Source organism: Gadus macrocephalus, chromosome 7 (genome assembly GCF_031168955.1).
Source record: "Gadus macrocephalus chromosome 7, ASM3116895v1".
NCBI classification, from domain to species: Eukaryota; Metazoa; Chordata; class Actinopteri; order Gadiformes; family Gadidae; genus Gadus; species Gadus macrocephalus.
In genome coordinates this window covers 13450929-13477490 of record NC_082388.1, presented here as the reverse complement: position 1 = coordinate 13477490, position 26562 = coordinate 13450929, and the positions used below count along the sequence as shown (strand labels likewise).

Below are 26562 nucleotides of genomic sequence, written 5' to 3'. Positions count from 1 at the left end.
CTGCTTTAAGATGCGCCCTCCCCACATCCGAGGAGCGGTCCAATCCCCTCCTCTCCCAGTCACCTGATTCCTCTACTGCCATTTTACACACAACTTTGAGGACAGAAATCCAATCGGTCCATCGGCAACCCTGAACAAAAAGAGCGTTTTATAGCAGCATCAGAGGGCATTTCTACCAACAGGCCGACCTTAAGTGATCCTGTGGATCAGCGCGGCGATCGGACATCCTCCTCGGTATAGACGAAGAGGCGATACTGTGAATCAAAACCAGGATTTGATAGTCCTCCTGGTTAATACGGAGATTTGGGAAAAATCGGTCTACAACCCAGCAAATGTCGCATAGAGTTCATGTGAAATCCGACTGTAGTCGAGCGGACTCGAGGAGCCCGTCTAGTGTCTGCGGAGGGTTGTTGGTTGAATTCTTTAGCGGCGCATCCTCAGCGGCCAGCATCCTCCTCTCTGTTCCAGGGAACATTACCGCCTACTGTAGGCCTACTGTAGCATTCAGACCCTGGAGGTCCACAAATCCTACTGTACTGTAGCACCCGGACCCGGGAGGACCACACCGCTGCCTACTGTACTGTAGAATCCGGAGGGGACTGGGGGGACATCGCCGCCTACTGTAGGCCTGCTGTAGCATCCGGACCCGGGGGGACAAGACTGTGCGGTGCGGGACACGGCGTCGGTTCTCCTCTCGGTCGGATCGACTTTATTATCGGGTCATTCCGATGCTGCACGAGCGAATCGGTGAAAAGACGGTTGCGCGGATGTGATCGCAGGCCTACATCATCCTACCCCCCCACCCCCCCCTGCTGTGGGAACTCGCATCGGATCGCGTTCACGTCAGTGTGTGGTGTTTCCTTTTCTTTTCTCCGTCTCCATCCTCTCCTCCTCCAACAGACGGTCTGTGCAGAGGACCAGCGGCTCCCTCCACTCAGCTCAAGATATCTTGGAGGATCCTAGGCTGCTTTCTTCTTCTTTCCCGGTGCTCTCCGTTCCTCTCCTTTCGCCCGGTGAGGGGACATGTCGGGCCAGACTCTTACGGACCGGATCGCCGCTGCGCAACACAGCATGACCGGCTCGGCCATCAGCAAGGCGGCCTGCAAGGCCACGACGCACGAAGTCAGCGGACCCAAGAAGAAACACCTGGACTGTAGGTTACCACGCACACACACACGCGCGCACACGCGCACACACGCACATATGCATACACCATCAAACGACCGCTGTACTCTGATAGACTTCAGCTCCCATCAGGGACAATACTGTTCTGATCGGATGAACCGATAGGACGAATAGAGCGTTCCTGGTAGAAAGGCGTCTGGGAGCCTGCTATTATTTTTTACCATTTTTTACCAATCATTGTCGTCGATAATAAAAATGAGTGTTATACATGTCGTTTGGCACAGGCGTTATGGTGTGAAAATGCGTAAAATCTGCTGAGGTGTGTGCATGTCATTGAGTGGAGTGCCAGGTAATGCTGTCCGATACAGCGTGTCCTCGGTAGGCCTGTTGGTTATGAACACCACAGCCAAAGCCGGCTGCATCCCAGCTCAGTCCAGGCTCCTCCGCTTCTGTACACAATGTTTCCACTGCTCTGCCATTTTAATAGCGATCACCTCTCGACGCGTCGTCGTGTTTCCCACTCGTTTCATTCCTGTGGAGAAAACCTCCCCGCTGACCTCTGATGGATCCAGTCCGCCGGCTATAACGGGAGACATTATACATGCCGGTATTGTTCACCTATGGGAGGGCTGCCTGAGGAGATTGCAGCATAGCACGATGTTTAATGTGACCATCGATCTTTGTTGTACCACCAGCTCGGCAGTATAGCCAATCATCCATTCTGAATGGAGGGACAATGATGTGTTGTGCTGCACAGAGGTGAGAGGGATCATTTCCCATATGGAGATCTAACTAGAGATTATTAGGTGAGGTGGGTTTTCTACCTCACTATAATTACTGGCCTGGATCAATAGAGAACAGCTAATCAATGGAGGGTCCAGTCTATAGGCGGTGGAACGGGGCCGGCCGGACAGACGGGTAGACAGCGAGACGGGCTAATTAGAAAGACGTTGAGGGTGAATCAGTCTCCCAGGATAGAACAAGGAGCGTCTCCCAAACAGCCAGTCTGCCAGCCAAACAAACAAGCACACAACCAGCCAGACAACAGCCACCCGTTTGGCCTCCAATCAGAGCAGGCAGTAAGAGGAGAGAGGTTTCTGGGCTCTTTGACAAGATGCAACCTGAGCCTGTCTGGTTCTGGAGCCGCTGGTTATGGTTAGGAGACTTAATGGGACACACTGGTTATGGTTAGCAGACTAGCTGTTACCCACTGGTTATGGTAAGGAGACAACCGGGACCCACTGGTTATGGTTAGGAGACTTAATGGGACACACTGGTTATGGTTAGTAGACTAGCTGGGACCCACTGGTTATGGTTAGGAGACTAGCTAGGACCCACTGGTTATAGTAAGGAGACTAGCTTGGACCCACTGGTTATGGTTAGCAGACTAGCTATGACCCATTGGTTATGGTTAGGAGTGTTGCTGGTATCCACTGGTTATGGTTAGGGGACTAGTTGGGACCCACTGGTTATGGTTAGGAGTGTTGCTGGGACCAACTGGTTATGGTTAGGAGACTGGGTGTGACCCACTTGTTATTGTTAGGAGACTTAGTGGGACCCACTGGTTATGGTTAGGAGACTAGCTATGACCCACTGGTTATGGTTACGTTACTTAATGTTATCCACTGGTTATGCTGAGGAGACTAGCTGGGACCCACTGGCTATGGTTAGGTTACTTAATGTTACCCACTGGTTATGGTGAGGAGACCAGCTGGGAGGCTGATACATCATATGACTTAATGAGTAACATCATCTAAATGAAGAAAGTCAAATGGAGCTAGCTGTTCTGTAATTATGAACGTGATTAATTAGGTCTATCGGGACAGCTTAGATCCACAAATCTGTAGATGGTAAGTGAAGATCAGCTCCCAGCAGAACATGAATAGCCAGTCTCTGTGAAGTGTCAATCACAATCTACCTCCACTCTATCGGCCAGCAGGCCCTCATAATATAAAAGACGTCCTACGTTTACCATGTGGGCTCCTTTCTAAATATCGTTATTCCTTTTATCTGTTTCCAAGGAGTGATCAAGGTGCGCCCGTGTTTGTGTGTGTGTGTGTGTGTGCGTGTGTGTGTATGTGTTTGTGTCCGTATGGTTGTGTGTGTGTGTGTGTGTGTGTGTGTGTGTGTGTGTGTGTGTGTGCGTGCATGCGTCTGTGTGTGTGTGTGTGTGTGTGTGTGTCTGTGTTCGTGCATCTGTGTGTGACGTGTATTGTTGCGTATGTGTTTGTGTGTGTGCGTGTGTGTGCGCATGTGTGTGTGTTTGTGTGTTGGGGGGCGGGTCATGAACCCTGCAGAAGAGACGTCCCAGAAGGCCGCTGGGGGGCTCGGCCTGGGCTCATGAACACGACTCTGAGCGTGAGAGGCTAACGGGCCAGGTGCTGGGGTGCTGCAGCTGAGACGGTGGTGACCCACCAGGAATAGAAATATCATATAATATAGAATGATATAATAGGGGACATGTATAGGAGGAACATTGGCTTTGAGATTATGGAAGTGATCAAAGACTGCAAGCCATCGGTGATGGGAATCCTGGAATCTCCTCGGGAATTCAGTGTGTGTGTGTGTGTGTGTGCAAGTGTGTGTGTGCGTGTGTGTTAGTGTGTGCGTGTGTGTTGGTGTGTGTGTGTGTTGGTGTTGGTGTGTGTTAACAGATCAGCAGATATAAAGGCTGTTTGGCCCACAATGCATTGTGCTTCCAGAGGAAACACCTCTCTGGCTGCGAGGGTTCCTCTCTCACTGGGACCGAGGGTCCATCTACCTAAACTTAACCCAGTAAAGAAACTGATATTAAGACCCTCTGTTTAATACAAAGAGAGATAATAGTCTTTACACCAAACAGGGTCAGAAATAGCCTTTATAAACGGTCCCATTCTCATAATTGCTTGCATCGTTGTTTGCTTTCCTTAAGCTCTGGGACATTGTCGGTAAAGCCTGGTTCTCAGTTTCAGATAGAGTGGTTGATTCAGCGTGTCATTCAAGGCCTGAGGTCCTGCAGGACCAAACCGTTTTTTTTTTTTCTTGTGCGTATGGAGCTGCGTGGAATACACTGAAGTTGAAAGGTGACATAGATCCGCTCCGACTGGGGCAGCAGAGTGTACGGAATAAAACAAGTGGAACAAATAAAGGAATGGCTGACGAACACACACACAACAACATTAATGCAAAAGCAACTCCGAATCCCCCTTCAGTTCTCCTTACACAGTATGTGTGTCTCTGAGCCTTTTCATCAGCGTGATGTCATGACCTTGACAAACCGGTAGCTGGCTCTCACAGCCAACAGTGATTATTTCGCTCTAGATAGCAGGCGATGAGCGTCACACACGGATATAATAGAAATAATAGGATTCCACCATGTTCTGCACCACTGAGGTCGCCTTTGCGAAGACTCTCGGGCCCCTGAATGTGTCCCAACGCGTCCTTCTCTTCCACCCCCCTTAAACCACGCGGAATCTAACCGCAGCACGCCGCGTCGACACGACCCCCCACCTGTTCCACAACGGGGCGCGGCGAGACGTTTCAACGCATCCACTGCATATGCTCGCCGTGTCGAAAGGGGATGCATCACACTAACCTGCCTGTGGGCAGAGGCTGAACGCAATCATAGGGAACGCTTCTTTATGAGCCTGCAGCGACATTTATAGAGATGTAGAGTCATAGGAAGGCATCACCGGGGATTGTTAAATGGAAATGAATGCCAGGACCCCAGCCTGGCCGTGCTGCCTGGTTATCTCTGAGGGCGTCTAAGGACGAGCAAAGTGGAGTCCCAAGGGTTCACGTTCTCATGTCTCCTGTCTGCTGGTGTCTGGGTGGATGACCTTCACCACGGCTCACCTTTCCAGTGGATTCACGGGCTCTTTGGTTATGATGGGATGTTCGTCGTTCTCTCTGACTGTATCATTGTTGATGAGATCAGAGAGATGTGAGATGGAACCAATTTCATGCAGTATATATCTACTGGCTCCGACGAATGCGACGATGCACAGATAAGCCGATGGACACAAAGTAGATCAGATAATGAACTGTTTGTGTCATTAATCAATTAAAACACCATCTGCTGCATGAGCTTCAGGAATGCTAATATTGAGCTGCCTTGCCTCCATTCCAGATCCTTTTAGGCAGTACCCAGTAGTCTCTGGTAACCTGGTAACATGGTAACCTGGTAACCTGTCACATGTGACACTCGACAGACTAAACGGTAAATCGATTGATGAGACAAAACAACCATTGCTAGTTTCATTGACAATGCAACGACCTTAGCTTTATTATTCCTATCATGCGGGACTCTTGTCCTGTGATGAACGGCCAAACGCTTCGCCGAGTTCCAGTGGATGGATGGTCACATGTCAGCCATTCATTTCCTCTTGACTGAGCTGTTGATGAATGAGTGCACAGCGCTCTGCTCCGAGGTGGACGGAGCCCACATTATAACAGACGTCCATGACATTCATTAGGCTCGCATTAACGCTGAGATGAAAGGCCTTTCCACTCACCCAACGTAGAGATGCTGCGTACATTTCAGGGTTGGAGATCCTTAGACTATTACCGTTACTCCTTTGAAGTAAATGATGTCCTAAAGGAAGCATCTTTAAAGATGTCATTAAAGCTGCTGTCGGTAAGATAAGAAAAGAGCAAGAGAGTGCAAGGTTTTAAAACAAGACCAAAAACAACATCCGCTGGCTTGTCAGGGAAGACATGCCTTGATTGAGCTCTTGAATCTCGTCTACCACTACTATAAGTCATTTACATCCGAAGCAATTTCATTTGAAAGGTGTGTATTTAACGAGCAGGGCGGGGCCTGCAGGTAGAGTGGGGACAACGGGGCGTTGAACCCCACAGCAGCGTTCAGCTGGGACAGCGTTCCCCATAACTTCCCCATCAGGCCAGATCCTCTAGAAGTGGCGGATTGGAGGAGAACAAACTGAAAGTAACTGAACAGCCCTTCTTCTGTCTTTTTGTACTTGGGATGGCCGGTGGAAAAGGGGGTTCAGGGGTCCACACGCTCTTATTGTAGATGACAATAGCGTTGGGGAAGTTCCCCTTGAGTTGTTTCCCCAATGTTACGAAGGCCTTATTCCTGTTGCAGTTGAGGACAATGAGATGGGATTTGCCCCAGATAATTACCAATGTTATGCAATGTACAAAAACCCCAGATGGGTTCTGGGATCTTCCATTAGAATGACTGCTGATGAAAACACTAACATCATATATAACCATGCAGGAAACACGATGTTCTTCTGAGTGCAGCCACACAGCTATAGGAGTATCTTGTGTATCAATGTTCCTCTCTCATCTCTGTCGATCCCCAAACATATTTCAAATTGGTCTAATAAGAAAAAAGAAAAAAGAATAAAAAAACAGTGAAGAGATGATTTGAAAGTATAGCTTCTCCTTAAAAACTCCCCCCATTATGATTTGTGGTCCCTTATTTCTTATTGATTATTCATCCAGACATTGTATGTATCTTTGCAGTGGTTTTAAACAGCTTTCCTGATTCAGTATTACTCAGAAAGATAAGTCCATCCATTCCAGCCAAACGTAGATGGATGGATGGAGGACACACATACACACTCACACTCACACACACACACACACACACACACACACACACACACACACACACACACACACACACACACACACACACACACACACACACACACACACACACACACACACACACACACACACACAACCCCCACCCCCCCACTACACACGCACATACACACACACGTAAACACAAAAATTAGCAAGCACCAGAGCCATGTCCATGTATTACACTGAATCTCACTCAAGGATAATCATTATATAATTAAGTCATTAATATGCCTGGGATGTATAATTTTATATTTGAAATGATCACGTACCCTAATGCAGTCAGTGAAATTAATAATTGAATGTCCAGGCACTACAGAATCCATCCCTTTAACAGCATCTGCTGTTAGCTCTATCAAAGTGGTGTTGTACAAAAGGCTAGACTGTACAGGTGCAATTTACTTTAAAATTGTAAAACTTTTAATCACTTATTACGTGAGATAATCCAGCGGCTCTGCATAACCAATGATTACCTAACTAGAATCTTTACTGCCAAGAACAAGGGACGTTGTCTCTGGAGGAGATTGTGCTGTAGCCGTAGAAATGGCAAGCCTCTGTGCATTGCCAAGAGAACATTTGCATCGGTAGCTTCTGCATTGTTTGCTGGAGTTAGTTTATACACAAACACTCACAAACACTCTCTCACACACACACACACACACACACACACACACACACACACACACACACACACACACACACACACACACACACACACACACACACACACACACACACACACACACACACACACACACACACACACTCATCGTGCACACACACATGCACGCACCATTATTCAGACCTTAGAAATCCTAAACAAGGCAGAACACAAAACATTTCCATTTTAATATGCTTTTCCCCTTCAGACAGGCAGAGTTTTTCTCCTTTAGACGTGCGTTCGGGGTGGGGGGGGGGGGTCAAGTTCTGCTGCAGCACAGCGGTGGCCTACCAGCACAATCCAATGCATGCATAAGTAGCCTTTTCAGTTCTTCTTTTATTGAAGGAGACATTACAGCGCAACGCTTAGTTTGATAAGGTTCCGCTACTCCACAGAATGGGGACTGAGAAAGTAATAATCAAAGGAAGCTTGTGATTGTAAGAATGCACAAGTGTTGCAACTTTTAAAGCTACAAGTCCTCCAAGTCCGCCTCAGTGTTCTGAAGCAGAACCCTGGGTTTCTTCGTGAATGCACTCAGGACTCGGACCCCACAAACAATATCAAAAAGACTAGCAAACGGACAAATTACAGTTAAAATTGTATATATTATATTTTTAAAGTCTACTTAGAAATGGACTTAGAAATGGACTTAAACAAGTGTATATTTAAGTCTACTTCATCTATAATTATGAAGATCTAATATTACAATGTATCTGTTTTACAGTTCCAGTAAAGTTATATGGGCCACAGAATATGTACTTAGGTTACAGTTCAGCTGAAAATATATACAATTCTTCATAGTCTATACCCAATATGTTGTAAATAGTTTTCCTCCCATCCGCGGAAACCAGCTCAAAGCAGGGAGAGAGGCCCTGGGTCTGAGCTTGGTATTGAGCAGCTGTCTGGGGCTGGCTGGGATGCAGCGACCACTGTCCAAGTAATCACTCATCGTTACAAAATAATTCATCCATCAATCCGTTGGAGCAATTTTTCCATCCTTTCGGTCAAAGTGAATCAATAAGGCAATAAGAATGCAGTCAGTGCAGGTGCTGCTGCTGCTGCTGCTGCTGCTGCTGTGGATGAATAATACATCCTGATGTGACCTCGTCCTGCCGTCTGGACGTCACAGAGCCTCCTTCCCTCTGCATGAGCTCCTTAACATGGTCCTGGGTCCAGTGTGTTGAAACAAGTTACGTGTAGGTTACTAAACATTTATTAATGAACTAACATACTTCTCTCTTTGTCTCTCTCTCTCTCTCTCTCTCTCTCTCTCTCTCTCTCTCTCTCTCTCTCTCTCTCTCTCTCTCTCTCTCTCTCTCTCTCTCTCTCTCTCTCTCTCTCTCTCTCTCTCTCTCTCTCTCTCTCTCTCTCTCTCTCTCTCTCTCTCTCTCTCTCTCTCTCTCTCTCTCTCTCTCTCTCTCTCTCAGACCTGATCCATTGCACCAATGAGCTGAATGTGAGTGTTCCCCACCTGGCCGACACGCTGCTGGAGCGCACGGCCAGCCACAGCTGGGTGGTGGTGTTCAAGGCCCTCATCACCACCCACCACCTGATGATGTACGGCAACGAGGTGAGCCATGACCTTCCTGCTTCAACACACTGAGTCATAGGCACACAAAGGCGCGCACATGAGCACACACACAGACACAGACACAAACACACACACAAACACAGGCCCACACACAAACACAGACACACACACAGACCTACACACAAACACAGACACACACACAGACCTACACACAGACCCCCCCCCCCCCCCCCCACACACACACACAAGAACACAAACACACAAACGCAAAAACACAAACACACACACACACACACACGCACACACAAATGCACACAAACACATGAAGAACTGCATGTATGCGCGATTACACTCACAAGTGAATGCACTATGCATGTTCATGCACAACTTGCACTTCAACAGATTAAGAAGGCACAGAGGAATAATGTGTCCTGGTGTTACTCCTTGTGGTCTTTGTGTTCCACAGAGATTGATCCAGTACCTTGCCTCCAGAAACACACTCTTCAACCTCAACAACTTTCTAGACAAGTCTGCACTACAAGGTGAGTTGAAACATCTCCTCTCCCCCCCCCCCCCCCCCTAAAGCTCTGAGAGTTACACTCTTTGAGAGCTGACTGCAGTACTGAGTGCTGTACTGACTGCTGCACTGACTGCTGTACTGACTGCTGTACTGACTGCTGTACTGGCTGCGGTACTGACTGTTGTTCTGACTACTGTACTGACTGCTGTACTGACTGCTGCACTGACTGCTGTACTGACTGCTGTACTGGCTGCGGTACTGACTGTTGTTCTGACTACTGTACTGACTGCTGTACTGGCTGCTGTACTGACTGTTGTTCTGACTACTGTACTGACTGCTTTACCGCTCAACACAGAGCTGAGCGGCTGAACAAAGTAACAGAGCTTATTATGTTTCATACAATGGCAGCATGTTAGTTGGATTATATAAAGTGTGTGTGTGTGTTTGTGTGTGTGTGTGTCCAGTGGTTTGATGGGCAGGTAACTAACAGTACCGTTCGGTGCTCCTAATACCATGTAGAGGTGACAGGCTGAATAAGTTGTGGGTTCATTGTGTCACTGTGTCCCTTGGTTACGGCAGGTTACGACATGTCCACCTTCATCAGGCGCTACAGCCGCTACCTGAACGAGAAGGCCATGTCCTACCGGCTAGTGGCCGTGGACTTCACCAAGATGAAGAGAGGGTAACACACGCATGAACACATGAACACGTGGACACTCTGACATGAACACATGAACGAGAAGGCCGTGTCCTACCGGCTAGTGGCCGTGGACTTCACCACGTTGAAGAGAGGGTAACACATGAACACATGAACACGTGGACACAAGAAACCCTCAACAATGAACACATGAACACTCTCACATGAACACATGAAAATGAACACATGAACGCTGGTCAAAGTACTTCTAAGATATGTCCCCTTCCGTTCAAAGGACTGCAAGTCATTTAATTTCAGCCAATCACGGAACAGCCCTGGCAGAGTATCTGAGTCCGTTTTCGAGGGTATCATTGGATGTTTGCCCGCTGTGTTCATCCCCTTCTGTTTGTGTGTGTGCTGTTGCCAGGGCCGATGGAGTCATGCGGACCATGACCACAGAGAAACTGATCAAGACTCTACCAATCATTCAGAATCAGTTGGATGCACTATTGGACTTTCAGGTACTGTGCTATAACTCAATCTCATAGTCTCAGTATTATTCGATGAAGCTCTTCTCTTCTTCTTCGTGGGCGTGGTGATTGGGTCTAACCCCCTCTTTAAGCCCGCCGCTACAAGCTACGCCTTCTCTGGGCTCCACATCCGCCTGTCAGAGTACAAAGAGAAGAGCTTGGGCCGCTCTGAGAACAAAGCATCTCAGAGGTGTTGCTCAATGCCAGGGTGGAGACTGAGGTCGGGTTGATAATATTCAGCAGAGGTTTTCCTTCTTTCTTTCTCTCTCCAGCCAAACTCCAATGAACTGACTAACGGAGTGATCAACGCAGGGTTCATGCTGCTCTTTAAAGACTCCATACGGCTGTTTGCTGCCTACAACGAGGGGGTCATAAACATGCTTGGTAATCCTTGTGCACACACACTCACACGCACGCTCATGCAGGCACACACACACACACACACACACACACACACACACACACACACACACACACACACACACACACACACATACACACATACACAGACACACACACATACACACACAGGAGCAATGTGGGGCTGGACGTATGACAGGATACATGCACAGATGTTATGCAATCTGTCCTGTAACCTTCATGCACTGCTCCTCGAAGTCCTTCACCGGATATTAAGTCTACTATTGAGTTTCAGATCAGCATTGCTTGTGAATGATAATATAATCAATCTAGCAATAGAATTCCAATATAAAACGAAAGTAATTTATTTATTCATATCATTTGATTTGGCTCCGAGTACAAAATGTATGGAGTCAGTTACCTACAGCGCTGCCCTTGTTATGTTCCTCTGTGGGACATGTTTATGAGGGGAAGTATACAGGGGTAACGTGCTCTCTTGCCTCCACTGTGCAGAAAAATACTTTGACATGAAGAAGAACCAGTGCAAAGACGCCCTTGAGATCTACAAGACCTTCCTCAACAGAATGACACGGCTCTCAGAGTTCCTCAAAGTAGCAGAGGTAAAGCCTGCTGTGTTTCTCCCTCCTCCCCGGAGCAGTCTCGCTAAACACCCTTAGAGACACCAGTAAGACTGTCTAGAGAGCATCTCAAGGGCGTAGGCTGGTCTCTCCTCTCTCCTCCTCATCCCCTCCCTCCTGTCTCCTTTCCCCTTTCCTATCCATTGCCCTCTGTTCCTCTTCTATACTCGCACTCCCTTTCCTGCCTTCACCCTCCTCTCTCTTCTATCTCCTCCCTATCCCTCCTCTCATCTCCTATCTCCTCTCTCTCTCCCTCTCTCTCTCTCCCTCTCTCTCTCACTCCTGTCTCCTTGCTTTCTCTCTCTCCTATCTCATCTCTCTTTCTTTCTTTCTTTCTCTGTCTCTCTCTCTCTCTCTCTCTCTCTCTCTCCCCTTCCTTTCTCCTCTCTCTCCCATCTCCCCTGTCACTCCTCTCTTTCTACCATCTCCTCTCCTCTCTCTCCTCTCCCTGACACAACTCTATTCAACCTGAACACGACAGAGTTGAATGGAGATGCAGTTAGTCAGCATCTCCTTGACCTCCACGGTCTCTTGCGCTACAAAACAACGTGTTGTTCCTTGACAACATACCAGAACTAAACGGAGAGCCACATGGAACTGTTGAGATGCCCTCTTTATTGATAAGGTTGATGTTTCTCTTGCAACCTGATCGCTTACCGGACCAGAAAATCTGTGTCCAGGGCAACGTTTTCATTTTCTAATCTTCCGTCTTCTCTGCCCGCTAGCTCTTTCTTCTCCTCCCTGTCCTCTCTCTGTCTTCCTGACTTGGGGGGCGGGGCTTATTCAAAGACAGTGATGAATGGCCGAGTCCTAGCCTATCAAAGAGTTTCCCTTGTTTAGAGCATCCAGGACCCTTCTCCTGCTGCCTGTTTACATGCCTGCACTGCATGCCCCCCAGCAAGCTGTTGATTTCTATATTGATGTCTCTGTGTCTCTTCCTATGCTCTGTGTTTACGTGTCGTGTGTTCCTCTTCCTCTGGCTGTTTCTGTGAGGTTCTAGTCTGGGTAAGAGCCACGAGTCACGAGGCTTCTAATAGTAAACACCACGATGTCCCCTCCGTGTGAGACAGGGCCTTGTCTCACGTCTCCTCCGTCTCCAAAGGGGGTGGGGGGGCTTCCGCTGATTTTGGTTTCTAATTGGAAGAAGGTTCGGGGGGTACGGAGGCATCTGAGCATCCAACCCCCCCCCCCCCCCCCCCACAACACACACACACACACACCTCCCCACCTTCACCACTCCACCCAAAAAAAACTAAAACCAAGAAAACACCGGCTCAACGTTGACTTTGAGGACCCATTCATTGACCTGTCTAACTAGAATGTCTTTTGTTTTGTGTGCCATTTGTGCCCCCCCCTCCCCCCACCCTATACCCCCACCCCTCCACCCTCCACCCTCCACACCCCCACCCGACGCTTTGCCTCCCGTTTCGTCTTCGAGAAGTCAACATTAGTCGAGTGTCTTCCTATTGGATGTTTCCATCTGTCTCACGTGACCTGTTGTCTGGCCCGCTGCTCATCCCCAGGATATATGCGTGTTCACTCATTCATCGCCAGTCTATATCTCCACATCTGTGTGTCTGTGTGTGTGTGTGTGTGTGTGTGTGTGTGTGTGTGCGTAAGTGTGTGTGTGCGCGTGTACGTGCTTTGTGCACGGGTCCTTCCCAGTGTTCGTGTTTATATGACTGTATATAAGTGTGTGTATGTGTGTGTGTGTGTGTGTGTGTGTGTGCACTCCTCCCCCACCCTCCCCCCTACCCCCTGTTTGTCTTTTATTTGTTTCCTTTCCCGGCTGCATGCCAGTAACAAACGCTTCGGTTTGATTCCTCTTCTTCCCTCTTCCTCCTCTTCCTCCTCCTTTTACGCGCCCTTCCTCCTTTTTTCTTCTTCTTTGAAGTTTTTTGTTGTTGATTTCCTTTCCGTTGGTATATTTTTTCTCCTTTTCATTTGAATTACATTTTGGTTTCTATTTGTTTTGCCCTTCCTCCCCCCTCCCCTCCAAACCCCCCCTCCCCTTCCTTTTTTTGTGACACAGCAAGTTGGGATAGATCAGGGCGACAGCCCCGATCTCACACAGGTCAGTCCGCATCTCATCTCAATCAACCGATCAATCAACCTGTCAGTCAATCAACCAATCAACCAACCAGTCAGTCAAGTCAAGTCAATCCCATAATGCTTCATTCTTAAACGCTCCCGTTCACTACTCACCCTACAGACCTGCCCCGGCCTCCTCCTCCCTTTGCACACTATTCTTAACTCCTTGCTTCCTTTCCGTCTTTGATTCAACACACTAGACGAGTATAGGACCCGTACCTCACCTCCAGCCACGGCCCCAGAGCAACACCAGCTCGGTGTTCAGACCAAATTCTCCTCAGTCCTCAATCATAGCCCACCATTAAAAAGAAACCGTTGATTCCAGTGGTTTAAGGGACGCCTTATGTGCGCTTCATCGCCAATCATTTGAATCTCGATTCTATCCCCGATGACGTTATCAACTCTGTTGATAGCGGCGCTGGTTCAAGCGCTGGCTCAGCAGTGAGTCTCTCTTCCTGTAAATCACGGGGATTGAACCACAACAACACTTACAGTTAGCTGAGCTCCATTGTCCACACGTCATCAAGGTCCCCCCCCCTGGTAGCATCAGCTGTGGGGAGAGCAGCGAATGGTGTTCTTTTAACCCTTTAATAGGTTTACGCAAGTACGACTTGAACAGGTGTGCCTTATGCCGTCACTCTACTGCATCCTGTCTCCAGGGACTCACCGTCCTCCCGCCGGGCCGCGCAAATTACCTCACGGCAAAAGAAACCAACCAAAGGCTTTGGCTTGTATCGAGGAGGTTTGCAGTGCTGTGAGGGCGCTACGCGCTCCTCTTCAACTCCACCGTGGCACATGGCCACTCTCAGCTCTGTTTTGACCTTTTATTTGAAACCTGTAGCATATTCTAGATTTCTCTGAAGAAGGATATCCAGAATTGGCATTATTCTCTCTTGTCCCCTTTTCGAAATAAGTATACGAGAGATCTTTTGTTTTTGTTTGTTCCGCTACTTTGCTTGTTGTGTTTGGGATTGTGTTCTCTGTCACTGAAAAGCAACTGTCTGGCTGAACGCACGGGTATCACATGATTCTCCCAACCAAATCCCATCCATACCCTTTTGTTTTGTTGCGTTTCCCTGGTAACGGATGCTACCAAACAGCTGCCGGATGTGCATACCTGTCTTGGTCGGACAGTTGCCTTTCAGGGAGCTAACTCCCTGGTCCACCGGCGTCTCAGGTTCCCCTGAAGCAGGGTTCAGCCCCCCACAGACTGGCGGGCTCCCTTCCTCTTGGTACAACCCAATAGGACGATTGGAGAAATTGGCATTCATTAAAAAAAAAAAAAAAAAAAAAAAAAAAGTGGAGTCCACGGGTTAACTCTTCATCTCTGGGATGTGATTCTGGGTGTGTGGAAGGCGCGCGTGTGTGTGTGTGTATGTGTGTGGGAGTGTGGGTGTGTGTGTGTGTGGGGGGAGGATGTGGGTGTAGTTTGTGCATCACTGTGCATGGGCTTGAACAGGTGTGCTTATTCAGAGGGCCACGCCTATTGAGAGGGGGGGCACGCCGGAGAGCTGCGTTCAACTGGCTGTTCTGTCGTGTCGTGGTCTTCTGGCCAGCCCAGTCTCGCTTTGAGGACATGGCACTGCATGACCCGGGGCTGACCTTTAGTCCGCATGCTTGTCCAGCCAACCCGATGACACCCAAAACACTGTCGCCATGCAGAATAAGCCCAAAGAGGAGTTTTGTTTTTAATTTATTTTTTGACTCTCCAAGAGAATCGAGAATGTCATTTTAAAGGTCTTGTGTTTTATTTGGGTGCAGCTTTGCAGGATTGTGTGATGGGTGCATGTGTGTGTGTGTGTGTGTGTGTGTGTGTGTGTGTGTGTGCGTGCGCGAGGGCAAGTTTGTGTCGGTGTGCGTGTGTGAGATAGAAGAGAGAGTGAGAGTGGGTGAGGTTGCAAACGGCTTGCCTGCTTGTCTCTTGGTAATGCTACACCCTCCCTTCCCTGATGTTCCTGCTTCCCCCACCCCCCCCCCCCCCCACCCCCTCCACCTGACACCCCGCTACCCCCCAGGCACCCAGCTCCCTCCTCGAGGCCCTTGAGCAGCACCTAGCCTCCCTGGAGGGCCGCAAGATCAAAGAGCTGTCGGCGGCTAACAGGTTAGCCCCAGCATCACGGTGCCACCGTGTCACCACTGCTGTAGATCACCTGAGCACCACTTAACATGTTTTTTAAGGGTTTATTTTATAAAGCTTCATTTATTGTAGTTATTTATTTATAACTATTACTAACAATCATAAAGATCATTATTCGTTTGACAAAAATAACGTAACGATGTAGTATAAAGATCAATGTATCGAAAGAATGATGTTATTTTAAGGTAGTACGCCCATCGATAAAGCTAGTGGCTGTACGATGCAGATCAGTAGGAAGACCACGGCGTAGTATAGGACAATGCATTCACTTTTTCTATCGAGACATACTGTGTTTTTTTCGATCTAGGAAAATGACTGGTGTGAAGACTTAAGTGTAATAACTTAAGTGATCAATGTCTTGTTTTCTTTTCCTGTTTGAGATAATGGTGGAGTCTTGTCTGTGACGATCCGTCTGTAGCCGCTCTACTTAGTTCCCTTTCAACTGGAGAAATTCCACTGGGACTCCTGTTAATCACTGGTTACCAAGTCAACCACCAGCCTGTGTGTGTGTGTGCGTGGCCTCGAACCAGCTCACTTTCCAATGTGATGTCATCTCTCTCCAGCACTGGGATCGCTCTCAGCCGCATGGATGACAAGACAGACGACAACAAACTGCAACAACACAAGGTCACCTGGCTGTAACACACTGTTACACACCCGTAACACACCCAGTAACACAACCATAACACACTGTTACACACCCGTAACACACTGTTACACACCCTGTAACACACTGTTAGAAACCCAGTAATACACTAGTCACGCACTAGTGTATTACAGTGTATTACTAGTGTATTACTAGTGTATTACTAGTAACTTGTCATTCACCCTGTAAAACACTGTAACACACCCTTTAACACACTGTTACACACTCTGTTACACACTCTGTTAGACACTCTGTTACACCCTGATACACACCCTGTTACACACCATTTTACACACTCTTCGTAGGATAGTAGGATCTAAACCTTCCACACGTGTCCATCTTTCCTCCCCCTCCTACTCCACGTACGATACCACCATGAAGGAGGGGCCAAAAGTGATTGACATTCAGACACCCAATGTCTCTCCCAGCACCCAGTCTGTGGGCAGTGCTAACAGCAGTGGAGGAGCCAATGATCTCTTTGCCAACTCTCCCGTCGTACCCATCAGCAACCAGTGAGACAAAGCAAATGTCCCGTGCCGTCATTATATTGTGATGTGTCCTTTTGCTGTTCTATTGTCTTTGTTTGGTGTAATCAGACTGATGTCTTGTTGTGCGAGAGAACTTCATTGTGCCTTGCAAAGTGACTGATATTTTTTCCAACCAACCAACGCAAGCCACCTATAGACCGTTAATGAACTACATGGTAGTTGGGTTAGGACCAGGGCTTCACAAAAAGGCTGTCAGTACCTCTGATTGATATGACCCTGTCCCCTCTCCTCTTTGACCCCCCTAATGATTGATCCCCTACTGATGAGCCTGTCCCCTCTGACCCCCCTACTGATGACCCTGACCCCTCTCCTCTCTGACCCCCCTACTGATGACCCTGTCCCCTCTGACCCCCCTACTGATGAGCCTGACCCCTCTCCTCTCTGACCCCCCTACTGATGACCCTGACCCTTCTCCTCTCTGACCCCCCTACTGATGACCCTGACCCCTCTCCTCTCTGACCCCCCTACTGATGACCCTGACCCTTCTCCTCTCTGACCCCCCTACTGATGACCCTGACCCCTCTCTGACCCCCCTAATGATGATTGATCCCCTACTGATGAGCCTGTCCCCTCTGACCCCCCTACTGATGACCCTGACCCTTCTCCTCTCTGACCCCCTACTGATGAGCCTGTCCCCTCTGACCCCCCTACTGATGACCCTGACCCTTCTCCTCTCTGACCCCCTACTGATGAGCCTGTCCCCTCTGACCCCCCTACTGATGACCCTGACCCTTCTCCTCTCTGACCCCCCTACTGATGACCCTGACCCCTCTCTGACCCCCCTAATGATGACCCTGACCCTTCTCCTCTCTGACCCCCCTACTGATGAGCCTGTCCCCTCTGACCCCCCTACTGATGACCCTGACCCTTCTCCTCTCTGACCCCCCTACTGATGACCCTGACCCCTCTCTGACCCCCCTAATGATGACTGACCCCCTACTGATGAGCCTGTCCCCTCTGACCCCCCTACTGATGAGCCTGTCCCCTCTGACCCCCCTACTGATGAGCCTGTCCCCTCTGACCCCCCTACTGATGAGCCTGTCCCCTCTGACCCCCCTACTGATGACCCTGTCCCCTCTGACCCCCCTACTGATGACCCTGACCCCTCTCTGACCCCCCTAATGATGACTGACCCCCTACTGATGAGCCTGTCCCCTCTCCTCTCCCCCCTGTCCGCCCAGCGTGCCAAACCTGACCAGTGAGTTGTTCAGCCTGCAGCCGAGCTTCACTCCCATCCAGACCACACACACTGTGCCCAACAATAACAATGCCTGGGGAGGTAGGTGAACACACACATAAACAAATGGTCTTGTCTTGCACTTCGATATCGTTGTGTTCTGTACACACATGTGGACACATTGTGACCTCTTTTCTCTTTTCCCTTCACGTTGGCATGGTAACTTGGGTGCGGTCAGGTGACCTGCTAAAGTCAGCACCACCACCCCAAATCCATAGCCAAGGAGCCCTTTTGCATTCTGGGAAGATGCTACACAGTGATCTGGACTCCTCCTTAGCCCACCTCGTCGGCAGTAAGCATCTCTCCTTTTTCTTTGTGCTCATCGATCTTGGTTCTCTTGACTCGCCTTGTATTCACATGGAGTGTCCATCTGTCTCCCCCCGCCTCTCCACAGACCTGCAGTTCGGTGGAACTCCTGCCAAAAAGTGAGTGGTTCAGCGGTGTGTCAGCCCACTCATGACAAACGACTCCCAGCGTGGTTGTCTGCCTCTTAATATTCGTTCCGCCATGGAGGTCATGTTTTCACCTGATGTGATGTGTTTGTTTATCCGACTGTGAACAGGATATCTCAAAAGGTTAGGCTCAGATTGGGAATGCATGCTCCATTGGCCAAGCCATAACTAACACATTTTTCACAGCAGATGGTAAAATGATATTTTTGATATCTGTGGCTGAGGTCACAACACATGCAGCCTTTCTCTCTTGTCAATGCGTGGATATCTGGGCCTGTGTGTGTGCACATGTATGATCATTGCATGCATGTTTATTTGTGTCTGTGTGTGCACAGCCATGATTGAACAAGTGTATGTTTGAAGGGAAGGGCTGACCATCGGGATATTCTGGACTCCAGAATGGCCGCTCCGTTCCAGGCAGAACCGGCCAGATGCAATCATCATAGATTTTATATTTTGGAGAGTAAAGCTCCTAGGATGGTCGGCGCTAGGCAGAGCTCCATTAGACACATGCAGGGCGTTTGCACAAAGGGCAGAGAACGCACTGAGCTCCGCCGGAGGCCACACTGTAGTATTACTGCAGTAGCCCTGCAATAGCACTGTTGGGAGCACTGTAGTGGCACTATAGTTCCACTGCATTAGCGCTCTAGAAGCAACGCATTAGCGATATAGTAGCACTGCCGTAGCACTGTTAGTAGCACTCTAGAAGCGCTCCAGAAGCACTCTAGAATCACTGCAGTAGCACTCTAGAATCACTGCAGTAGCACTCTAGAATCACTGCAGTAGCACTCTAGAATCAATGCAGTTGCACTGCGAGTTGAGCTCTCTCTGGTAGTTTTCCGATCCACCTACCTTCATTTTGGACGTTAGATAAACAACATTGGCCCGTCATTGAAAGGTAGACGACCCAGACCCTCCCTGTAGGATTGCATGTCTGCTCTCTGTGTGCATGTGTGTGTAACACTTGTTGACGTGTGTTAGGCCAGAGCTGCAGTGGAGTCAGCTGGTGGAGAAGAAGCCGAGCGGGGGCGGCTGGCAGTCTAAAGGCATGTGCACCAGCACCAACTGGGCCCACGCCATGCCCCCTGCACCCATGGCGGTCCCTCAGATGGTAAACAACACACACAAACAAACACAGACACACACCATTTGGAAGATGGTAGTGATGACTGATTGACTTTGTATACATTTATAGTGAAAATCTTGCCAAAACAAGGCCATAAGTGACGATTTTGCTCCTATAAACACAGACATCTGGCCACACTTTAAAATACAGTTCAGTCATAAGTAATTAATTTGCTTTGAGTTAATGATAAATTCATAATTGGGTCCAGGTGGAAAAATCCAGAATATATCCCTTAATATAGATTTGTAGATGATTAATGATAGCTCAGCCTACGGGCCTACTAGTACCCAGTCGACTGACCCAACTGGTAGGCTGGCATACATCAAACATCTGGGTGGACCCGCCCACTGGTCATGGAACTCGACGGTCGATTTGAAATGGGTTGTAGTGGCTCATAACCATCAAATCTGGTGGTACAAATGAATCTATCTACAAATTAATATTTTTCTTTTGTTAATGATAGGTTAATCATCAGACTTAGAGTTCATTAGAGAGAGTTTTGTTAAAGATTAGGGTTAGTGATTAGGTAAACTGTGTCCCTATATTTGGGCTGGTAGTTGATCACCCTAGCTAACCATTACACTAGTCCGTCCCCTAAACATCTAGGAAACGTAGATTCATATTTACCATGTAGAAGTAGGGTTATCCTTTCAGAACAAAAAAAGGCCAGTAGATTACCTGGCAGCATGTTCATTCTTTGGTCCTTTCTTATTCAAAATGTTTGACACTAAAGGATTTGGTGAAGACATTGAAACCAAATCTGTTATTTGGAAAGAAAATGTCACCATGTGGACTACTTACAGAAATAAAATACATATAAAAATTGTCAATTATTATACATCCAATCTTTTCTTCCTATCTCCACAGAATGGCATGATCTACACTGGCTACGTAAGTATCTCCCGTCAACTTCGATCTTTTCCCTTACAACTAAGTCAGTTTCTCACCTCTAATGTTAAGAAAAAGATGTCAGCATTGAAGATTGTTTGCTATTCATATATTCAACACACAATCTGTTATGCTGTATTTTGGTTTTGCCTATAAGTATTTATATTTAAAGGTGTGTGTATATGTATGTGAAGTATATAGTAACACTAGAAATATACCTTATACACAAACTGTTATGCAGATGCAATTAGTATTTGAGATTTCGGACTGCCTGCTGCTCCTTTAGAAAGATTGGCTTCTTTTCCCACTTTCCCCAGGCCCCGGCTCCTGTGGCGTTCCCTATGACATCCCAAGTGCCTGTATACGGGATGGTGAGCCACATGTTACACTTTAGCAGACGCTACTGGTCGCCCGCTGATGAAATCATACACAGCTGGTCTTTAAACAGGAACTACACACACTAGGTTACTATTCTGCAGTCATCTAAAAGTCAAAAACCATCTTAAGAGTTTAAATCCTCCAAACGTCTGTGTCCTTATGTATGCTTAATGAGCCAGTCAACCAAAAAAATTTGTTTTAAACGGGGTAGTATGTCTTATATGATTGTCAACATAGTAATATATGCCATTTTGTCACTAAGTTAAACAAGAGTTATTAAGAGAAAACAGCAGTAAAATTCTATGTTTTGGATAAGTCTCTGACAAATAGTGAACGTTCTCTCAGCCCATAACAAAAAAAAAATTAAACTTGTATTCAAATTCGAGCTGTAACCGGGGGTTTGCTTACACTTCAAATATCAGCAAAAACAGCTCAAAGCACTCTTTAATGAGCTCTCTCTCCTCTCCTGTTTCCATGGTTGCCGGGGTGATTGCGTTCAGCTCCCCCCCCAGATGGGCCATCAGATGGGAGGCGTTCAGATGATGGCTCCCCAGCCTGTTATGTACAACCAGCCCGTCCTGAGGCCATCCAACCCCTTTGCACCTATGCCGGGAACCCAGGTGATATAACCTGCACCACACACCGACACACAAACGCTCAGCTCTGTGACATCACGATGTGGGAGTGTCCAACTGGCTGGATGGAATCTATTGGTGGGCAGCATCCACTGGGAGGCTGGAGAGGGTCTGTGCATCAGTTATCATGTTGGACACTCCCACACACTGGTGTCCCAGTATAGTGGATCATCCACATGTCCCCTAATTTTTTTGCTAATCATGGGGTTAGTAAGTTCTCAGGAGCTTTGTTCGGTATTCCTTATCTGAAATACTGAGATGTTTACTGGCCAATAACATGGCTGTAACAAGGGTGGCTCATTAAAACAACATTTCGGTTAGAGTTTGCCAATGATACAGAGCAGGAGATACATGTAATTAGCTACTTAGTGAGTGTTCAGTCTTTAAGTGTGAGCGGGTGATTTTCTCTGAGCTGCAGCACACGAGTCCCTTCTCACAAGATGCATCACTTGAAGAGGTGTTTTGTTGAGCTAAATTACTCTCATCTCTCTCCTTTGCAGATGCACTTCATGTAGGAACGATAAAGTAACCATGGCAGCACAGCTAAGGCCGAACGAAGGACTGGAAGGAGGGTGGAGAGAATGAGAACGCATTAAGAACGAGAGATGCAGTTGAAGAAATTAAACTAACCAATCCGGAACCAAATCCAGCGCAGGGGGAAAGATGCAAACTGGAGAGAAGGGAGGAAAGGCATGGAAGAGAAACCACAGGCAGGTCGAGATGAAACCATGAGTCTTTAAACTCTTCTCCTGCCATCTCCTCTCCTCTCTCCTTATCGGCGAAATAGCGAAGAGAGGCCCTCCTCAATCTCCTTTAATTCTGTTTGATTTGCCATTAGTGAATGGCGCCGTTCTGTCTGTTGATGAATGCAATGTTTATGGCTTGCGATGATACAAGCGAGAGCCGCGGATGAAGTGCAGAAGCCTCACTATTCCTTTACCCTTGTCAGAAACAAACCCTTCTCAGTCTCATGACTTTAGTCATCCATGATGGACATATCTTTTCTCAGATTGGGTCATTTGCACGTACTTTCCTCGAGGCAAACTTTGCCATGTGGTTAATGTACCACTGTTGGTGATTTGATGCTTGTTGATGAAATCCCTCCGGTATCCTGCTTTTGGGTCGTCTGTCAGAACCTCATTCATGACCTGATGTCAGCGGTTACAACGGACAGACGTGTGAAAGACCTTTTTTAATTTCTTTGTTTTATTCCACTATTTTAGTGTGCTGTGTCATTGTATTGCAACTTAAGTCTTTTACAAGTTTTAAAGTTTGTTTGTGATTGCCAACGTCAAATGACAAAAATGTGAATTGGAATGACTTTCCTGTTTCTTGGAGTGTGGATGACTACGGAGGATTTGTATGTATCTTTTAGTTTGTTTCTTTTTGCAGTCCTGTGTCTAGATGTCAGGTGCCTGATGTACTTATGTTACCAGGTACCGCCATGTGTAACTGCACTGGAATCACTGATGAAAGCACTGAGCCAGACCCAGGAACCATATCTGGATATTAACAAAACCTCATGAACTAACTTCACCTCAAAGCAGCAGTGAGAGCACTGTGCATCTCATGCTTCCGTCTTCATCTACAGCTGTGCAACATCACGCAAAGCCCACAACCATCTTCTTCACTACGTCTCCGTTTAGGAAATGTCTTCGTTGTAATAGTAGTCTCGTACTTCTTTGTGAGTCTGTCAGGATTCTGTACAGAATGCCGTTTGTTTTAGTAAGCTTAACTCCTGCAATTTTATACCCTTACCCTTATGGTAGCGAACGATGCACTGAGCTAAGGGGAGGTGGTCCGAGGTTGGTAGGTTCTCAGTCTTGCCAATCAGAAACAGTCTGAGACCTCCAGATGTTCACTCCCACCGCCTAATATTACCAACTGCCCTGAGCATCGTCCCCCCCCCCCCCCCCCCGTCCACAGATATTCTTAAACTTCAGATGCCAGTTTAACAGTAACCTGGGCATTAGACCCCTATCCATATCAATAGCAATTGCTTGTATGGGCATAAGATAAGGTCAACAGTCCGAAATGAAGAAGCAATCCAAGAACATTTAAGAGAAATGTCTGTCATGTACAAACCCTAGTTAAATCTAATGTCCTTTGGATCAATTCAGACAGGTGGCAAAGCAACTAAGAATTGCATCTTAACACGACTTTGGGGGTTGAATACGAGACAGACCTACAGACAGACGGTATATAAAATAGCACAAACCTCCCAAGAGGGGGGACAACACTGCTGCACAAAAACTAAAAATCATAGCTGGGATGTACAGTCGAAAGGGGCAATAATCGATTTTGGAGTAAGTGGTTTTTCTAATTGATGGTGTCTGTTGTGTCTATGTACTGTGTGTGTATGTACACACCTTCCCACCGAGATGAACAGGGTCATGTTCCCAGGGCAAGACCTTCCCTGTGTACTCCCGTGTCTACATGGGAAGAAGCCCAGTCCTGGTAATGTACTCACTTAGCAATGAGTGTCGTCCTGAGCAGTTTCTCAGTGTCCTACATGTCCCTAGGGCCTGCTATGAGACGGCTCTAGGACCATGTTAGCTAGAAACATCAAACATCGGTCATCAGATATGTTGAAATGACGAGAGCAAATCTCAAGTTCACTTCTCCATCATACAACTTGAACTGCACATGTGGATGAGCCTGGAGCAACATCTCAAAGAATTGAGAATGTACCAATTCGTAGGGAACTTTTTTTTCTTCTCCATTTTAGTAATTCTCGCTTGAACTGCTGGCTGTGTCTAAAACCCAATGTTCCCAAGAAAGTGTAGTGATGACAAATACCAGCAGAGAGATTGTCATTTGAGAAACATTGTCACCAAGTAGTAAGCAGTTGGCTTGACGATAATACAGCATAGACTGGAGATACCCAAACGAATGGCCATCAATTCGGGATTTGTCCTTTGGAAACTTGTGGTACTCCATACGTCCGTGTTAAGAGTGGTCCGTCTTTCTTGTGAGCAACATTGTGGAACTCTGGGCCACAATGCAGCCCCGTCTCTCCTAGGCCAATCTTTGACTGTTACCAATTGTTTTGTCCTCTGTATATAGGTAACGCTCTTCATGTGTTTTAGACGTTCTCTGTAAGTGACTGAAGCGCCATTGGACAATGTACTGTATGTGGGACAATTTATTGCTGTAACTGTGTTTGGGTGGTTGTAACTTTGAAGGTGTCATCATCTGAGGGGAGGGGGGGGGCGGGGCGGGTTGATGTTTGTGACGTTTTGTGTTCATCTTGCAAAAGGAAGGGGGGCGGGGGGGTTGGGTTCAAAGATCAACTCTTATCACAACTGGTCTAAACCAAGAGTGTCTTCATCAAGGAAGCGGACAGGACAGGGTCTGTCCTCTTCCAACCAGGAACATTTTTTGCACCAAAGTCATCATCAAAGCGCAGCTTCTTCTTACTCCCAAGGTCATAAGGACGAACTCCACAGAACTCAAAAGGATTTGATTTCCTTCTTTATTTTTTACATTTATTTCAGAGATGAGGAAATGGTCTTTATTTGCATGATTAAGTGTCGTCTTTTTATTGGCTTGTGTGTCCGGTAAAAGCATGACCATTGTGAATTCTCACTTACCGGTGTGTTTTTAAAATGTTTAGGAAATTTCTCCATGAGATTTTTTTTTTTTACTTACCTCTTTACATGAACATTCATTGACATTCATAATCATCTGTTTTTAGAAGATGTGGCACAAGTTAACTGATTGAAGGGTGCCTAGCATGCAGATATGCAACCTGTCCATCACACCGTTGGATCTTCAAACACGGTTTTCCTTGCCGCATCTGCGTAAAAACACCCAGGATGTCAACAGCAGCCATCACTTAGCTAGCTAGACATGCAGTCTTGTAAAACCGCTCTCATTATTAAAGCGTTGATATTTTCAAAAGGTGTTTGACTTTTTTTAATGCAATAAGCGCCACCATTTAGCAGAGTTGAAAAATGTGACATTACTTTAAAAACGAATACATGTATTTAATGGTTCAATTAAGGGTTTAGATAATTTCGACCAGACAAAAATCAGATTTAGCTTAACATTTTTAATAACTATATCCATGTAGGCAATTTCTCCTATAGGACACATACTTGTTTAAATACTAGACGATTAGGTAGATCAGAGAACTCGCTAGTGCTAGATGGTTTTAGACAGGTTGAAAAACGTTAAAGGGGACATATTATACCACCAGGTGTGAGTGTGATTAACCATTGCAAGACGTTTTGAAAATGTGCAGCTAATCACACTCACACCTGGTGGCATAAAATGTCCCCTTTAAGCGAACACCTTGCAAAAAAATAATTTGGATATGGATTTTTTTCCTCAAACATTGGTCTGATTAAAAAGGAGCATAGAACACATGCTTTTTCTTTCGTCTTAAACTTGTTAATGTAATTTGATAGTCAACATTGTAATCTATGCCATATGTTTTTCAGTTAGCGGGCAGCAGTTTTTTTTAAAGTCAGTTTCCGAGAGCCTTAAAGGAGACATATTGAGCAACATTTACTTTGGCCCACTGGGTAGGCTGGTAGACTGATCTATCCAGCACAGATCTAGGCGGACACGCCCACTAGTGATGTCATATGAGGCAGATTTTCGAAACGGCTTATAAGGCTAATCACACTCACCTGGTGGTATAATGTCTCCTTTAAGCTTCTCAAACACCTAGTACGTCAGTGTGTGGCCATTTTCATATACAATGTCGCTAATTATAACACTCCTAGACGAAGACTGACCGAAAAACGTTACCAAATGGGTAAAAACAAATCCTTCCCAAAACTCTTGTTTACTTTAATCCAATCTATTTTAAACAGGTGG

The 26562-nt window shown here is 47.0% G+C and overlaps 1 protein-coding gene across 3 annotated transcripts; it reads left to right on the top strand.

Annotated features, from left to right (window-relative positions):
- Nucleotides 1–2: 2 nt before the first annotated feature.
- LOC132460837 (phosphatidylinositol-binding clathrin assembly protein-like) lies at nt 3–25638 on the top strand. Of its 3 annotated transcripts, none has more exons than XM_060055763.1 (19): nt 3–1153; nt 8809–8951; nt 9379–9454; nt 10012–10114; nt 10497–10590; nt 10872–10983; nt 11473–11579; nt 13630–13671; nt 15704–15789; nt 16389–16452; nt 16853–16983; nt 18201–18299; nt 18412–18548; nt 18651–18681; nt 19690–19819; nt 20702–20725; nt 21040–21093; nt 21601–21720; nt 22236–25638. In XM_060055763.1, exons 1-19 carry the CDS (start codon nt 1024–1026, stop codon nt 22248–22250), a joined length of 1698 nt encoding a protein of 565 aa, XP_059911746.1. In that variant the 5' UTR covers nt 3–1023; the 3' UTR covers nt 22251–25638. The 3 variants fall into 3 exon arrangements, with proteins under 3 accessions (XP_059911746.1, XP_059911748.1, XP_059911747.1); XM_060055764.1 differs by having other exon boundaries at nt 9–1153; nt 18201–18298; nt 18435–18548; XM_060055765.1 differs by lacking the exon at nt 13630–13671 and having other exon boundaries at nt 8–1153.
- The last annotated feature ends 924 nt before the right edge of the window (nt 25639–26562 follow it).